This window comes from Bos javanicus, chromosome X (assembly GCF_032452875.1).
Source record: "Bos javanicus breed banteng chromosome X, ARS-OSU_banteng_1.0, whole genome shotgun sequence".
Lineage (NCBI taxonomy): Eukaryota > Metazoa > Chordata > Mammalia > Artiodactyla > Bovidae > Bos > Bos javanicus.
The window spans coordinates 59,598,593-59,615,540 of record NC_083897.1 but is presented as its reverse complement, the minus strand read 5'-3'; the positions used below and the strand labels follow the sequence as shown (position 1 = coordinate 59,615,540).

Genomic DNA, 16,948 nt, shown 5'->3' with positions numbered 1-16,948 from the left:
CTACCGGTACCACCTGGGAAGACCCAAGAAATGGATGTGCGCATGCTAAGCCGCTTCAGTCGTGTCTGACTCTTTGAGACCCTATGGATTGTAACCCGCTAGGCTCCTCTGTCCATGGGACTTTCCAGTAAGAATACTGGAGTGGGTTGCCATGCCTTTCTCCAGGGCATCTTCCCAATCCAGGGGTTGCATCCATGGCTTTTAGGTTCCCCTAATAAGAAGGCAGGTTCTTTACCACTAGCACCACCTGGGAAGCCCCAAGAAATGGATGCCTGTACTTAAATTGCCATGGTTAACAGCAGGTGCTTGAATGGAAAAACATCAGGGAAACTATCACCCCACGTTCCCGCTCCATCTCTAGGCTGAGTGTCACAGGAAGGTTGTTATTTGTTCAGCCCTCCTCACTCTACCATACGTTTGGCCAATTGCTTTATCTCATGGGCTACCAGTCCCTCATTGGCTGCTACTGTGGAGACTGTGGCTATGTTCGCTGTCACTGGATTATCCCATCATCCCTGCAAGTTTGCAATTCAGTCAGGATTTTTGGTTTCTTTCTTTTTTTTTTTTTTTAAAGCAAAATGTTCTAGGTTGAAAACAAAAAATAGGATCAGAGAAATCTGGATAAGGTAATTTCAGAAGATATGGTGCTGGATTCCAGAAATTTAGAATTTTATTATTTTACACTGTGTTTGGGTCCTATTTTACACATGGAAGTGAATTGGGGTTGAAGGAATAGAATGGGTGAATGTGATTTTTATATCTGCTACTGCTGGTGCAGTGGTAAAGAATCTGACTGCCAATGCAGGAGACGAAAGAGACACAGCTTCTATTCCTCGGTCAGAAAGATCCCCTGGAGTAGGAAATGACAACCCAGCTCAGTATTCTTGCTTGGAAAATTTCAAGGAGATAGGAGCCTGGTGGGCTCCTGTCCATGGGGTCAGAAAGAGTTGGACATGACTGAGTGACTGAGCACACACACACACACACACACACTGCTCTTTGTGTTCCTGCGTGCTACCTTGCTTCAGTGGGGCTCGACTCTTTGCAGACCCTATGGACTGTAGCCCACCAGGCTCCTCTCTCCATGGGGATTCGCCAGGAAAGAATGCTGGAGAGGGTTTCCATGCCCTCTTCCCGGGGATATTTATGACCCAGGGATGGAACCTGCCTCTCCTGCGACTCTTGCGTTGCAGGCGGATTCTTTTCTGCTGAGCCACATGGGAAGACCACACTGTTTTTTATCGGTGGCTATACCCCATATAAAAATCTCTGGATGATACCTAAATATAGATGGGAGAATGAAAATGGAAAAGGCCAATGAAACTTTTAGGGAAAGAATTTTGACCATAAAGATCCCTAAAATCACTGAGAAACCACGAACAGAAATAACCATTTAGGAAAGGGACGAGTTGCAATACGTTAAGAAAAAAGTACACGGTTTTCCATCGAACAAATAACACAACCGACACATATTGAAGCAAAGTTAATGCGGTTTTTAATGTTTTCTTTGGGGTAGAAATGTTTTAAAGATTAAATGTAGGGCCTAAGGGGAGAACCCTGAAGTCTGGTTTGCGATGGTCAGACAGTCCTGAGGCAGTTCATTTGCAGGTGCGGTATGTGATGAGCGACTTGGTAGCCTTTAACACGGCATACTTGCCGAGCTTCCCAGGCAACAGAAGACGCACAGCTGCCTCGATGTCTTCGGTCGTGATGGTGCGGCGCTTGTTGTCGCCGGCCAGGCGTCCGGCCTCTTCGGCAATCCGCTCAAACGTATCTTTCACAAACGAATCCAGGATGTTCACGGAGTCGTGGGAAAGACTCATGCCTTTATGTATTTGCCTCAGCACCCTAGGGAAATAGGTAGCAAAACTTGAGAAACTGTCATGATGGCAGTGCCGGCGACGACGACGGCGGCCCTTAGCTGTCTTCTGTTTTGCTTTTTTTGGTTCCGCATCATATGGGTCTGGTTTGGAGGTCTCCGCTTTTTTTGGTTCCGCATCATATGGGTCTGGTTTGGAGGTCTCCGCTTTTTTTGGTTCCGCATCATATGGGTCTGGTTTGGAGGTCTCCACTTTTATTGGTTCCGCATCATATGGGTCTGGTTTGGAGGTCTCCACTTTCGCCATTTCCTTTTCAGAGGGCTCAATTTCGGAGATGCCAGTTTCTTTGGTGATCACGTCTTCCTCATAGCTGTCAGAGGATGTTTCGGACAGGATAGAGCCGCCGATCCCCATAGCGCAGCCCAGAAGAACAGTGAGGGGGTTGAAGGCAGTTGGCCGAATTTATAGGCCCTGCTTTCCCTGACGTCACAGACACTGTCCATATCTGATTGGATGCAAGGCAGGGAGGCCTGTTACTATGGCAGCCCATGTCACGTGACACTGGACAGCCCACCTCCACACTTAGAGAAAAATGTCATAAGTAAAATTCAAATACAATTTTTCAAGGGCCAAGAAAAAAACCACAATACAAAATATATGACCCTTAACATAAACTTCACATTCAAACGTCTTGAGGTAAAAGGAGATATCTTAGAATTTATATTAGTAATAATCCTTTTCTAAATTGATTCAAGAGGCTGAAGATATGACCTTATCTGAGTTCATATTTTATCCCCATGATTAAAAAGAAATATGGAACCAAAAATGAACTGGCAAACTATCACAGTTCCTTCTCCCTTAATCTTCAGGATGAATTTCATAGAAAAGCTATATCTGTTCAGCCCTGGTCCCTCAAACACACTTTCAGTCAACGGCTGTGGCTCACAGCTTGCCAGTTGACCATTGGTTGTACCAGTGGAGACAGGAGATTGAGCTGCTCTCGCTGGACACTCTCTAATAGGTGTAAAATTGCAGGCCATGGAAGCTTGTGTTTTCAAGAGCAACTGATTCTCTGCTAGAAAAACATTGATTCGAAACATCTGTATGAATGTTTAATAGAATTTCAGAAACCAGGGAACTAGAAAAGTTAAATCTTTGTGAAAAGTTCGTTTTGCCATTCCTGTACTATATATCAATCCCCGTTTATAAAATTACTTGCATGCTTAATCTGGCATATGTGTGATAAGTATAATAGAGGTAGTGGATGGGTGTATCTGTTTCTTCACTTTATCTATTGCATATCACACATAAAATACTTCTGAAGAATTCCATAATACAGTTATGGGAGAATGAGAATAAAATGGGAAATGAAATTACTAGAACAATAATTTAGACATTATAGAACTCTATCATGTCTGACCTAACGAAGCACTAAATTTGGGCTCAAGAAAAGGCTAGAATTCTGCATTTTCTCTAGTTTTCTCTCATCGTTTGGCTGATACTGACATCGTTCACAGGTTTCTACATCCAAATCCAAGAGTACTGAGAATTTTTTTTAATTTTTAAATTTTTCATTTAAGTTTAGCTGAGTTACAATATTATATTAGTTCAGGTTTACAACACAGTGTTCAATAATTTTATATATTAAACTGTTCAAAGTTACTACAAAAATAATTGCTATAGTTTCCTTTGCTCTACAGTATATTCTTACTAAGAGTTCAAGAAAGTATAGTTTAAAATATGATGAAATACTGAATTTTAATGAAAATCATAGAAAATTACAAAAGACTGAAATCATGTAGTGCATTCTCTCTTCAATGGTGTAGTAAGCTAGAAATTAATGGGAAAAAAAGGAACTGTAAAATCACCAACTACACTGAAAGTCACCTACATACCTACAGAAAAATGAAAGAACAGGTCAATGCACCAAGAAACACAATGGATACTAAATTTAATAAATATTATTATAAGCATTAACACTCAAATTGCTAGAGTTAGAAGAAGGAGTCCTCTGAATTCTGAGTTGCTGAACATCCTTCTCTTATTTTGATGCAAGAAACTAGAGACATGTCCCACTACCAGATCTGGATGCCTGTACTTAAATCACCATGGTTAAAAGCAACCACTTGAACAGAAAATCAACAAGAAAACCATCACAACTGCTTCCTAATCAATCTCCAAGGTGAAAATTGCAGGAAAGCTGTTATTAGCTCATCGCTGGTCCCCCACCACACTTTGGTCCTATCATTTGGCTAACTGAGTTGCCAGTCCAATTGGCTGTTACTATAGAGACTGTGGCTACAGCTTCTGTCATTCAGTGATGTCATCATTTGGGCAAAACTGCACTTAAGCCAAGACTTTTGCATAAACCCCAAAAAGTTACAGGACATAAATCTGAATTAGGTAGAGATGTCTATGGGTTTGTTGTGACTTTGGGCATCCTGTATATTGAAGGTCAGGGCTATTTTCCTGCATTGCTGGAGAATTTGTGTGGTATGTCTTGCTCTGGAACTTGTTGGCTCTTGGATGGTGCTTGGTTTCAGTGTAGGTATGGAGGTTTTTGGATGAGCTCTTATCGATTAATGTTCCCTGGAGTCAGGAGTTCTCTGGTGTTCTCAGGTTTTGGACTTAAGCCTCTAAGAGTGTGCTTGAGACAATGCATTGTCACACACAGGCATGTCAATCATGGGAGCACCCCTCTTGATCATGGGGGCACCTGCCCTCAATCACATTCACACCCACCCACATAACCTACCCACCCTCACCTTGATTTTCAGTCTTATTCTTACAGTAGCCTCAAGACTTCTCCATCTATACAGCCCTGATAGTTCATAATTTTACACCCTCTGAATGTGCCCTTTATTTTCTTGCCCTAACAGAAACCAGGGGATTCTGTGTCCCCTGACATCCACTCAAGAGTAGCAGATGATTCTGATATGATAACATCAGGGTTTGCTCACCAATTATGTCATCCCTCCAGACTCCCTGTCACTGGCTTCTGAATTTGTCACCAAATCAAGTTCATTTGGCTCTACCCATAGCAATCCAGTCCTTAATATTTTTACTATCCCTATCTTCTCATTTGTTTGTATCACCTCCATTTTACCTTTGTTGTGATTTTAAAAGAGTCAGACATATTGGCTCCTGGCTTCTAGAACACTTGATGCAACGGCATTTACTGTCTTCTATTTCTGCTTTATTGACTATGCCAAAGCCTTTGACTGTGTGGATTACAATAAACTGTGGAAAATTCTGAGATAGGTGGGAATACCAGACCACCTGTCCAGCCTCTTGAGAAATCTGTATGCAGGTCAGGAAGCAACAGTTAGAACTGGACAGGGAACAACACAGTGGTTCCAAATAGGAAATGGAGTACGTCAAGGCTGTATACTGTCACCCTGCTTATTTAACTTCTATGCAGAGTACATCATGAGAAACGCTGGGCTGGGAGAAGCACAAGCTGGAATCAAGATTGCCAGGAGAAATATCAATCACCTCAGATATGCAGATGACACCACCCTTATGGCAGAAAGTGAAGAGGAACTAAAAAGTCTCTTGAAGAAAGTGAAAGTGGAGAGTGAAAAAGTTGGCTTAAAGCTCAACATTCAGAAAATAAAGATCATGGCATCTCGTCCCATTACTTCATGGGAAATAGATGGGGAAACAGTGGAAACAGTGTCAGACTTTATTTTTTGGGGCTCCAAAATCACTGCAGATGGTGACTGCAGTTATGAAACTAAAAGACGCTTACTCCTTGGAAAGAAAGTTATGACCAACCTAGATAGCATATTGGAAAGCAGAGACATTACTTTGCCAACAAAGGTCCGTCTAGTCAACGCTATGGTTTTTCCTGTGGTCATGTATGGATGTGAGAGTTGGACTGTGAAGAAGGCTGAGCGCCAAAGAATTGATACTTTTGCACTGTGGTGTTGGAGAAGACTCTTGAGAGTCCCTTGGACTGCAAGGAGATCCAACCAGTCCATTCTGAAGGAGATCAGCCCTGGGATTTCTTTGGAAGGAATGATGCTAAAGCTGAAACTCCAGTACTTTGGCCACCTCATTCGAAGAGTTGACTCATTGGAAAAGACTCTGATGGTGGGAGGGATTGGGGGCAGGAGGAGAAGGGGACGACAGAGGATGAGATGGCAGGATGGCATCGCTGACTCGATGGACGTGAGTCTGAGTGAACTCCGGGAGTTGGTGATGGACAGGGAGGCCTGGCGTGCTGCGATTCATTGGGTCGAAAAGAGTCAGACACGACTGAGCAACTGAACTGAACTGAACTGAAGATCTGTTGGTGTTTACTAAAGTCCCTATTTCTCCACCTCTGGAGATTGGCAAGTCACTTAGGGGACAAAGAGTTTGGGTCTGCCCTACTGTGACTGCTATGTTGGACTGGGCTACCAACAATGATGATACTTTAGACTCCAGAGAGAAACAGCCTAAAACTGGATCCTTCTGTTGGATGCATCGACACCAGTGGCATTGGGTCCTTGGTTCTAGCACCAGTTCTGGACTCCCTCCAAACTTGGCCAACCAGCAGAGCTTAATTGGTTTTGCAGTGAAGAAGGAGTTTGGGGGTTTAGAGGAGGAAGACACCTTCAGGTGAGTCACCTGGCTATAAAAACTCTCCTGGTTCCAGATTTTCCCACAACCCTGATCTGGTCACACTAAGTTTTGGAGACAATAGAAAAGGTGCTGAGGTCCTCCATGCCTGGTGCCCCTGCTAACAACCTGGCAGGAGATAGAACTATTTGAGCACCTACCACTCAGAGTTAGATGTTGTTAATATTTAGGTATATTTACTTTGCCCCTTAACTTTCATCCCATTTCCATTCCCCTCTCACTTTCCAAGGGATACTCCTACCCTGAATGTGATATGTAGTTTCTAGCCACATTGTAGGTACACAGAAGGGTATTCATCTAAGCAACTACTGTAGGACAGGCTTCCCACATGGCACTAGTGGTAAAGAAACCGCCTGCCAATGCAGAAGACATAAGAGATGTGAGTTTGATCCCTGGGATGACATGGCAACACACTCCAGTATTCTTGCCCTGAGAATCCCATGGAGAGAGGAGCCTGGCGACCTACAGTCCATAAGGACGCAAAGAGTCGGACACATCTGAAGTGCAAGCTTGCATGCTACAAAAGTGCTTGGGATTAGAGATATAAAGATGAATAGCCTCAGCAGATTCTCCTCTGATTACACTGCTACCAGCTTCAGTGGCTAAGAAATTAGAAAATGTGACTTTTACATAGGAGAGCACCACTGTCACAGACACGCCCAGTTGTGGGAGTGAAAGACCCTGCACGACCCACCCCTTCCATGAGCACCCCTCCCCCACCAGCTGGTCAAGGATTACAACAGACAACAGTGAGCATCACTGGTCATCACCACAAGCTTGGCTCCTCTGGATATAAAATGCCGAGAGTACCTGAACGGCTCCTTCATCTCGAATCCCAGAGCTTCAGATGTTCCAAGCTAACTGGGTAAGATGTGTCTGCTTGTTGTAGAGGCCCCTGTTATTGTGGAGGAGTGAGGAAACTTGGGAGGAAGGGAAGTGGACCCTCAGGACGAAAGTAGTGGAAGAAGCAGGGGATGTAGGCCAGCCATCAATCCCTGGAGGAATTAGAGTGTGTCTAGATGGAGTCTGGGGAGGCGAATCTGGTATGAGGTTACTAACACCCAGTTGCAGGGGTGAAGTCCTGAGTAGAGGAGAGACAGTGGACTCAGGCCAGCAAGGCTAAAGCGGTGGGAGGGGCAAGGAGGTGGGTCTAGGATTTTTTTGCCAACCAAAGAGGACTGGGGCGGAGCCTGTCACGCACCGTATAACTGAGGGGTTCCTCGCAGGAAGGCTAACCTCGTCTAGAGTGCTAAGTGGTGTCTGTGCAGCCCTCTACCTTTCTCTGATCTTCCAGCTTTCGAGTGAGGACTTGTGTCCCCGCCGGATCCAGAGGACTATGGGGACAGAAGGGCGTAGCAGCCGCGAGGCAGATGAATCGGGCCTGCAGGAATCAGAGGGGTGGAGATTAGGCTGGGAGGTTTCTAGCGGCACCTCCTGGGGAGTCCACACCTTCATCTTCGCAGCACGGCCTTCTGAGCAGGATTTGGATCCTTCCCGTGATAAATGCACACCCACCAGTGATCACATGCACTCCCACTCATGATCATGGTGACCACCCCCTCCCCATGATCATGTGCACAGTCTCCCCTGGTCACATGTGCAGAGATTGGAATGGAAACTGACCTTTTCCAGTCCTGTGGCCATTGTTGAGTTTTTCAAATTTGCTGGCATCTTGAGTGTAGCATCTTATTAGCATCATCTTTTAGGATCTGAAATAGTTCAGCAGGAATTCCATCACCTCCACTAGCTTTGTTCATAGTAATGCTTCCCAAGACCCACTTGACTTCACACTCCAGGATGCCTGACTTGAGGTGAGTGACCACACCATCGTGGTTATCTGGGTCATTAAGACCTTTTTTGTATAGTTTGTCTATGTATTCTTGCCACCTCTTTTTAACATCTTATGCTTCTGTTAGGTCCTTACCATTTCTGTCCTTTATTGTACCCATATTTGCATGAAATTTTCGCTTGATATCTCCAATTTTCTTGAAGTGTTTCCCATTCTATTGTTTTCTTATCTCTCCTTTCTATTCTTTGGAACTCTGCATTCAGTTGGGTATATCTTTCCCTTTCTCCTTTACCTTTCACTTCAATTCTTTTCTCAGCTTTTTGCCTTCTTGCACTTTTTTTTAAACTAGATTAGTGTTTCCTAATTCTTGCTCCATGTGAGACTCATAGAACCAGCAATGAGAATTAAAAATACTGATTCTAGGGCCTCTCCCTACTCCTGACCTACTGAATTAGAGTATAGTATGGTGGGCATCTATGATTTTTTAAAACATCACCAGTAGGTCGGATACATATATACCAGAGCTCATGAATTGTGCGTTGCATGTCAGTTCAGTCGCTCAGTCGTGTCCGACTCTTTGTGACCCCATGGATTGCAGCACGCCAGGCTTCCCTGTCCTTCACCAACTCCCAGAGCTTGCTCAAACTTATGTCCATTGTGTCAGTGATGCCATCCAACCATCTCAGCCTCTGTTGTCCCCTTCTCCTTCTGCCTTTAATCTTTCCCAGGATCAGGGTCTTTTCCAATGAGTCAGTTCTTCGCGTGGTGGCCAAAGGATTGGAGTTTCAGCTTCAGCATCAGTCCTTCCAAAGAAAATTCAGGATTAATCTCCTTTAGAATGGACTGGTTGGATCTCCTTGCAGTCCAAGGGACTCTCAAGAGCCTTCTCCAACTCCACAATTCAATTCTTCAGTGCTCAGCTTTCTTTATAGTCCAACTCTCACATCCATACATGACTACTGGAAAAACCATAGCTTTGACGAGACAGACCTTTGTCGGTAAAGTAATGTCTGCTTTTTAATACACTGTCTAGATTGGTCATAGTTTTTCTTCCAAGGAGCAAGTGTCTTTTAATTTCATGGGTACAGTCACCATCTACAGTGATTTTGGAGCCCAAGAAAACAAAGTGTCTTAGTTTCCATTGTTTCCCCATCTATTTGCCATGAACTGATGGGACCGGATGCCATGATCTTAGTTTTCTGAATGTTGAGTTTTAAACCAGCTTTTTCACTCTCCTCTTTCACTTTCATCAAGAGGCTGTTTAGTTTTTCCTCGCTTCCTGTCATAAGGATGGTGTCATCTGTATATCTGAGGTTATTGATATTTCTGCTGGCAATCTTTATTCCAGCTTGTGCTTCATCCAGCATGGCATTTTGTATGGTGTACCCTGTATATAAGTTCAATAAGCAGGGTGACAATATACAGCTTTGACATACTCTTTTCCCAGTTTTGAACCAGTCTGTTGTTCCATGTCTGGTTCTAACTGTTGCTTCTTGACCTGCATACAGATTTCTCAGTAGGCGGTTAAGGTGGTCTGGTATTCCCATCTCTTTCAGAATTTTACACAGTTTTTTGTGATCCACACAGTCAAAGGTTTTGGCGTAGTCAATAAAGTAAGTAAGTGTTAGTTGCTCAGTCATGGCCGACTCTTTGCGACCCCATGGACTGCAGCCCACCAGGCTCCTCTGTCCATGAGATTTTCCAGGCAAGGATACTGGAGTGGGTTGCCATTTCCTTCTCCAGGGGATCTTCCCAACCCAGGGATTGAACCCGGGTCTCCTGCACTGCAGGCAGATTCTTTACTGACTGAGCTACAAGGGAAGCCCAGTCAATAAAACAGAAGTTAAATAAATAAATGCATCCATTCTCGTGGGTTACATGAGTGGATGCTAAGATTTGGTGCTCTCAGCAAAGTAATCCAGGCAGGTGAGATGATGTTTTGCTTATTTCCCTTTCCACAGGCGTGAGCAAGAGTTTGGATAAGACTTAACTGCCTACTCTGTTGCCTGAGTAATTAGAATTTTCTGAGGCAAATGGTCATTATGTCAGGGAGATACAGTGAGGACAGTCAGGTCTGCAAGGAGCTATTCACCTGTACTAGGTAAAGAGATGGCAGGTGGGAACGTTCCAAAGCAAGCCATTCAGCCTGGGTACTGTACCTGAGGGCTGATGCTTCCACTTTTCACTGCCTTTGATGCCCTTTCTAGGCTGGCAACTGCCAAGCCCAAGCTTGAGCAAATGAGCCTATAAACACAGCCAGGAAGATCTCTTTCTTCTAGAAAGGATGTGGCAAGAATTTGATTAGGGGTCCGCTCCCTTTATGGAGGCAAATCAATCTTATGGAAATATCATGAACTTTCAAATCCAATGGACCTTGAGTCTCACTCTGGTTCTGCTACATACTACCTAATTTGACTTCTAGTAGCCTCAGTTTTCCTGCATACTGCATGGAATTTTGGGGAAATTGTGGTGCTGAAGAAGATTCTTGAGAGTCCCTTGGACTGCAAGGAGATCAAATCAATCAATCCTAAATGAAATCAACCCAGAATATTTATTGGAAGGACTGATGCTGAAGCTGAAGCTCCAATACTTTGCCACTTGATGAGATGAGCTGACTCATTGGAAAAGACCCTGATGCTTGAAAAGATTGAGGGCAGGAGAAGGGGGTGACAGAGGATGAGATGGTTGGATGGCATCATCGACTCAATGGTCATGACTTAGAGCAAGTTCCAGGAGATGGTGAAGGACAGGGAAGCCTGGCGTGCTGCAGCCCATGGGGGCGCAGAGAGTCAGATATGACTTAGCTACTAAACAACAACAACCACCCAGTCATTTTGAATCAATATTGTTTCTTAAAACAGAAATAAGTACCTCCTGGAGGTAGAGGCTTGTTCTTATATGAATATAGAGAAGCCACATCAGCCATGCCTTTTCCCCTACACATGGGTAGAATTTCACCTGGTTCACAGATGCTCTTGTGTCAAGCATTTGCTATCAATAAATTTTTAAAGCCAAGATTTCTGGACTGCATGTGAGTTGAATTTGTAAATACCCCTATGATCTGGGGGGGGAAAAAACTACAGACTTTGGGCTACAATAGGAAAGCTAAAAGCAATAACCAGCAGATCGGGGTCTTCCCAACTTAACAAGAACATACTCCATCTTTACAGGGCTATTTACAAGAGGAAACCCTTAAGAAACATTGACTTGTGCCTTATAATAACATACTTGCTCTGAGCTTTTGGCTCAGATCTGCCACTTAACTAGCTTGGAGACTGGCAAATTCACTTTTCTGGGCCTCGGCTTCTAAAGTTGTTAAAGCAGGGGACTAAAGTAGACAACATTCTTCTATCAGTCAAACTTGAAGATTCCATGGGCATGCCAGAGATAGAACTGGATGGAGACTTATTCTTGGAAGGTAAGCTAGGGCCTTGTCTTCTTCTTTGGAATCTAACATGGTCAGACTATCAATAGACACCTTTCTGCTCTTCCAGTACTATCAATAGGTCACTGACCAAGTTTAAGGGAAGGAGTAGGAGGGGGAAGAAGCAGAGAGCAATGCTTGTGTGCTGAGGCTACACCATGTGTTTTGTATTTGCCTAGATTTACATGTGGCCTAAAGCCTGTTTGTTTTGTGCCTGTATTGTTTCAACTTCCATCCATTTCATTGGTTCTATAAATTGGCTTTAACCCAATTCCCTCTGTTTTGGTCATTAAATTTCAAATTGATTCTGGCTTTGTGTACAATCTCCTTCTTTCTTTAATAGAATCGATCTCACTCCCCAAAGTGATGGTCGGAAACTTGAAAGCAGGCTAGTTACTGTTCCCTTCCCTGCATTCAGTTTCCTACCATTTATCTTCCTTTGGATTTGCTCATTACAGCAGTGTCCAGCATCTTGGGCCTCAAATTCCTCTCTGATGGGCTGAGACCTCTTACGTGGAGGGAAGCTGGGTAATTCAGTGCCCCTTGGGAATACGCTGTTAGGATGGTCACAGCAAACAAGCCTGAAATGAGAAATTGAACCAAAGCAGTCTAGTCCTAGCCCAGTGAAGCTCTTTAGTTGGTAAAAGCCTTTGGACATTTGCCAAGACCCGAAATGGTCCCATCTTACCTGAGCATAGAAGGGAGCTATATCTGAGCAATGACAGATCATCTGGCCCAGAGATGTGCTGGTAAATGCTTAATGACTGGCATTGTGGGGGGTGGGGGGAGGGAGAAAGCTCTGATTTGTCACATTTGCCATTTTCCATAGTGAAAATACTCTTACCATTGCAGGCAAGCTAACAGCATGACATCGCTAAATCTGGAGTTGAAAAAGAGATGAACACAATTGGCCCTTAAGGAAAGTGCCAGCAAACTCCAGTACCTCACCCAACAGCATCTGTAAGATGGGCCCACACAGTCCAAAGCTGCCAGACCTGGGTTTTCTGGGAACAGCAAGGATTGGGGAGGACAGAGTGGTGCTTACATACTGTCCTGCCTCTCCAAACTGCTCTTGGGAAAGAAGCATTAGAATTGAGTATAAAATGTCATATACTTTAAACTCCCCAGGAGAAAAACTCAGTGACATCATGTTCCTCTCAACATGTTTTGTTTTTTTCCCCCCTACAATTTGGGTCACCTTAAATTTCATTCATGGGACCCTAGTAGGCTTTTAAATAAGACTGCCTTCCTGTTTAAGTCTCTAGAAATGAACTTCCACCATATCCTGATAATGGAGAATCCTTTCTCTGTACCTAAAACCTCAGAAATGTGTGGTTCAACATAAATGCTGGAATCTGATTGTATCAAGGGACTGATCATCAAATTGATTGGCTCACAGTTAATCTAATCCACTTTGGTTACCTCAAATGTGATATTATCAGATTTATTTATGTGTGGCTATCCAATCACTGTAATGATTATACAGTGGAAATGAGAAATAGATTTAAGGGACTAGATCTGATAGACAGAGTACCTGATGAACTATGGATGGAGGTTTGTGACATTGTACAGGAGACAGGGATCAAGACCATCCCCATGGGAAAGAAATGCAAAAAAGCAAAATGGCTGTCTGAGGAGGCCTTACAAATAGCTGTGAAAAGAAGGGAAGCAAAAAGCAAAGGAGAAAGGGAAAGATATACCCATTTGAATGCAGAGTTCCAAAGAATAGCAAGAAGAGATAAGAAAGCCTTCTTCAGCGATCAATGCAAAGAAATAGAAGAAAACAACAGAATGGAAGACTAGAGATCTCTTCAAGAAAATTAGAGATACCAAGGAAACATTTCATGCAAAGATGGGCACAATAAAGGACAGAAATGGTATGGACCTAACAGAAGCAGAAGCTATTAAGAAAAGGTGGCAAGGATACAGAGAACTATACAAAAAAGATCTTCATGACCCAGATAATCACGATGGTGTGATCACTCACCTACAGCCAGACATCCTGGAATGTGAAGTCAAGCGGGCTTTAGGAAGCATCACTATGAACAAAGCTAGTGGAGGTGATGGAATTCCAGTTGAGCTATTTCAAATCCTAAAAGATGATGCTGTGAAAGTGCTTCACTCAATATGCCAGCAAATTTGGAAAACTCAGCAGTGGCCACAGGACTGGAAAAGGTCAGTTTTCATTCCAATTCCAAAGAAAGGTAATGCCAAAGAATGCTCAAACTACCACACAATTGCACTCATCTCACACACTAGCAGAGTACATCATGAGAAACGCTGTGCTGGAAGAAGCACAAGCTGGAATCAAGGTTCCTGGGAGAAATATCAAGAACCTTAGATATGCAGATGACACCACCCTTATGGCAGAAAGCGAAGAAGAACTAAAGAGCCTCTTGATGAAAGTGAAAGAGGAGAGTGAAAAAGTTGGCTTAAAGCTCAACATTCAGAAAACTAAGGTCATGGCATTCAGTCCCATCATTTAATGGCAAGTAGATGGGGAAACAGTGAAAACAGTGGCTGACTTTATTTTGGGGGGCTTCAAAATCACTGCAGATGGTGATTGCAGCCATGAAATAAAAAGATGCTTACTCCTTGGAAGGAAAGTTATGACCAACTTAGATAGCACATTTAAAAGCAGAGACATTACTTTGTCAACAAAGGGTATGACAGAGGATGAGATGGTTGGACAGCATCACATACTTGAATGGACAGGAGTTTGGGCAAGCTCTGGGAGTTGGTGATGGACAGGAAAGCCTGACGTGCTGCAGTCCATAGGGTCTCAAAGAGTTGGACATGACTGAGTGACTGAACTGAGCTGAACTGAATTAGTTCTCAGCAAACACTATAATTTGGGCTGTGCTAAGGGTAGAGGGAAGACCTGAGTAACTGGGGCCATATGTGGTTGATTATTATTTCATAAAGGAGGAAGTGGTATTGGGAAATCCACACCATGGCCCAGACACCAATGACAGTGGAGGCTTACAGAGAAAGTCAATAGTCTACACCTCTTCCTGTTAGAAAGATTCACGTCTCCATGAATGATCTGAAATTGGGTTCCTCTGTAAGTTATCATCCAAATCAAGATACTCTTTAGAGTACTCTTTGGTGAATTAAGTCAACAGAAGTGAACTGAACTGTCTTGGGCAAACTAGAAAAGCTAGTTTCCCTGTCCTGGAGATAAAGCTCTCCAAAACTTAATGGTGTGAATTAACAGTAGAGGGCCCTACTCTAGGCCCATGTTGGACACATCACAGAGTGCCCATAGATGCCCAGAACAGCACAAGGATCATGATGATATATCTCCCTGGGCCATGCATAAACCAGGGCATCAGCTGGGGTTTTGTGTTCATATTTTGCAGTATCTTCTCAGATGAAATTGCCACATTGATTGCAAAAAGGAAGAACGATTAGCACATTAATTAATTAGAATCTTGTTTTTAATTCTGCTGTGAAGACTAATCTTTTGTCAACTTGAATGAGATCCTAAGCTTACCCTAGCTTTAATTATAGTGTTATTATATAAAAATATTGGCTGGCCCTGGTCCAAGGTGCTAGAGTGTTTAAATTTAAATACTCCAGAGATAATTTAAACACATGATAATTTACTCATGGGTACTAATGACCCAAAGGAATTCCACATTGTTTAGTTCAAACAAATGATTATGTTGATAACAGAGCCTGAACTATGCTAATCATATTTTAAAATTCTTGGCCAGGGAGCATGAGTGCCTGTAAAATGTGTGTGTGTGTGTGTGTGGTTGTCTCTGAGCAGTCGTGAGAAGCTGCAGCATGAAGGTGTTTGAGACTTGCAACCTTGCAGGGAGCCTGACTTAATTTGAGTTTCTGCTCTGCTAGAAGCCACCCTACCTGCCTGATTGTTGGTAAGTGACCATCTCCTCTAAGTTTTAGTTCCTCAGCTGTAAAATGAGCTTGATGACACCCCTATCAGAGGAGTGTTTGGGAGGATTAATGAACCAGCATATTTAAAGTGCTGGGCACATAGTAGACTCCCCCCAAATGGAGGGGTTCCCCAGGTGGTGCTAGTGGTAAAGAATCCACCTGCTAATATAGGAGACATAAGAGACATGGGTTCCATCCCTGCTTTGGGAAGATCTGCTGGAGGAAGACATGGCAACCCACTCCAGTATTCTTACGTGGAGAATCCCATGGACAGAGGAGCCTGGATGGCTACAGTCACTGGGGTCACAAAGAGCCGGACGTGACTGAGGCGACTTAGCATGCACACATGCATTCCATTTTACATAGACATCGTGTTTGTAGTTGTGTATTCTTGTATGTAGCTTCAGGTTTAGATTTTCCAGGTGTCTGTATCTGACTTTGTATCCATGTACTTACCTGGGCTTGATTCCTGGGTTGGCAAGATCCCCTGGAGAAGGAAATGGCAACGCACTCCAGTATTCTTGCCTGGGAAATCCCATGGACAGCGGGCCACAGTTCATGGGGTCCCAAACAATCAGATGTGACTTAGCAATCAAACAGCAACAACAACAACTTACCTGGGTATATGGGTGTGTATTTTGGTGTTTGGTGATATGTCTTTGTGTGTGTGTCTATGTGAGTGCTGAGTGAAGTCTTGTTACGCAGCTGTATGTATGAAGTGAAAGTATATATGTGTGAGTGAGCGTCTGTATGTATGAAGGAGATATGCCGTATCTGCATGAATGAATGAATATCACAGTGCTTTCTGTAGTTCATGATCCCAAGCTAGGCTGAGAAGACCACTTTAAGCATGACTTTTCCATTTCCAGCAATACCTTAAATTCTTTGGCCTTGATTTCATCCTTGTTTAGGTGGTCCATGTAGTGGAGATGGTTTAGTTATGTTTCTTTCTTTTATGGATTTGTGAGTAGTGTGTGTATGTTAGAACCAATAACTCCTTGGCTCACAATTAGCTGTTTCCTTTCTCCTGCTTCCTTTGTTCCTGCTCCTCTCTTCCCTTTCCTTCTTTATTTACAGCCTTACTGGCTTTTCACTTCACTAACATCAGGGAGAAAAACATCTGAAGCAGGTGGGACAGCAGTCCTTGGCTATGAGACAAATTGTGAACTCATTTCACATGAGCTCAGATTTGGGCCCCTGTGTGTCGGAGAGGCACATTAGCATATAAAAGGAAGAATGTACAGGCTGGACAATCACCAGAGACCAACTGAGGGGCAGGTGCGCACCTTTGTGGTTTGATCTTAGAATAATCATGAAGTCCTCTTCCCCTAGAAATTGTTCTCACACTGGCCCATCAGGGCACTTGAAAGTCCACCATTAGGTCTT

At 43.5% G+C, this 16,948-nt stretch overlaps 1 protein-coding gene across 1 annotated transcript; it reads right to left on the bottom strand.

Moving 5' to 3' along the window:
- Positions 1-1,598: 1,598 nt before the first annotated feature.
- LOC133242591 (histone H2B-like) lies at positions 1,599-2,234 on the bottom strand. Its single transcript, XM_061408771.1, has one exon. The coding sequence runs from the start codon at positions 2,232-2,234 to the stop codon at positions 1,599-1,601; it is 636 nt and encodes a 211-aa protein (XP_061264755.1).
- Positions 2,235-16,948: the final 14,714 nt, after the last annotated feature.

Coding starts and splice junctions, on each gene's coding strand:
- LOC133242591 (XM_061408771.1), bottom strand. CDS start 2,234: ATGGGGATCGGCGGCTCTATCCTGTCCGAAACATCCTCTGACAGCTAT.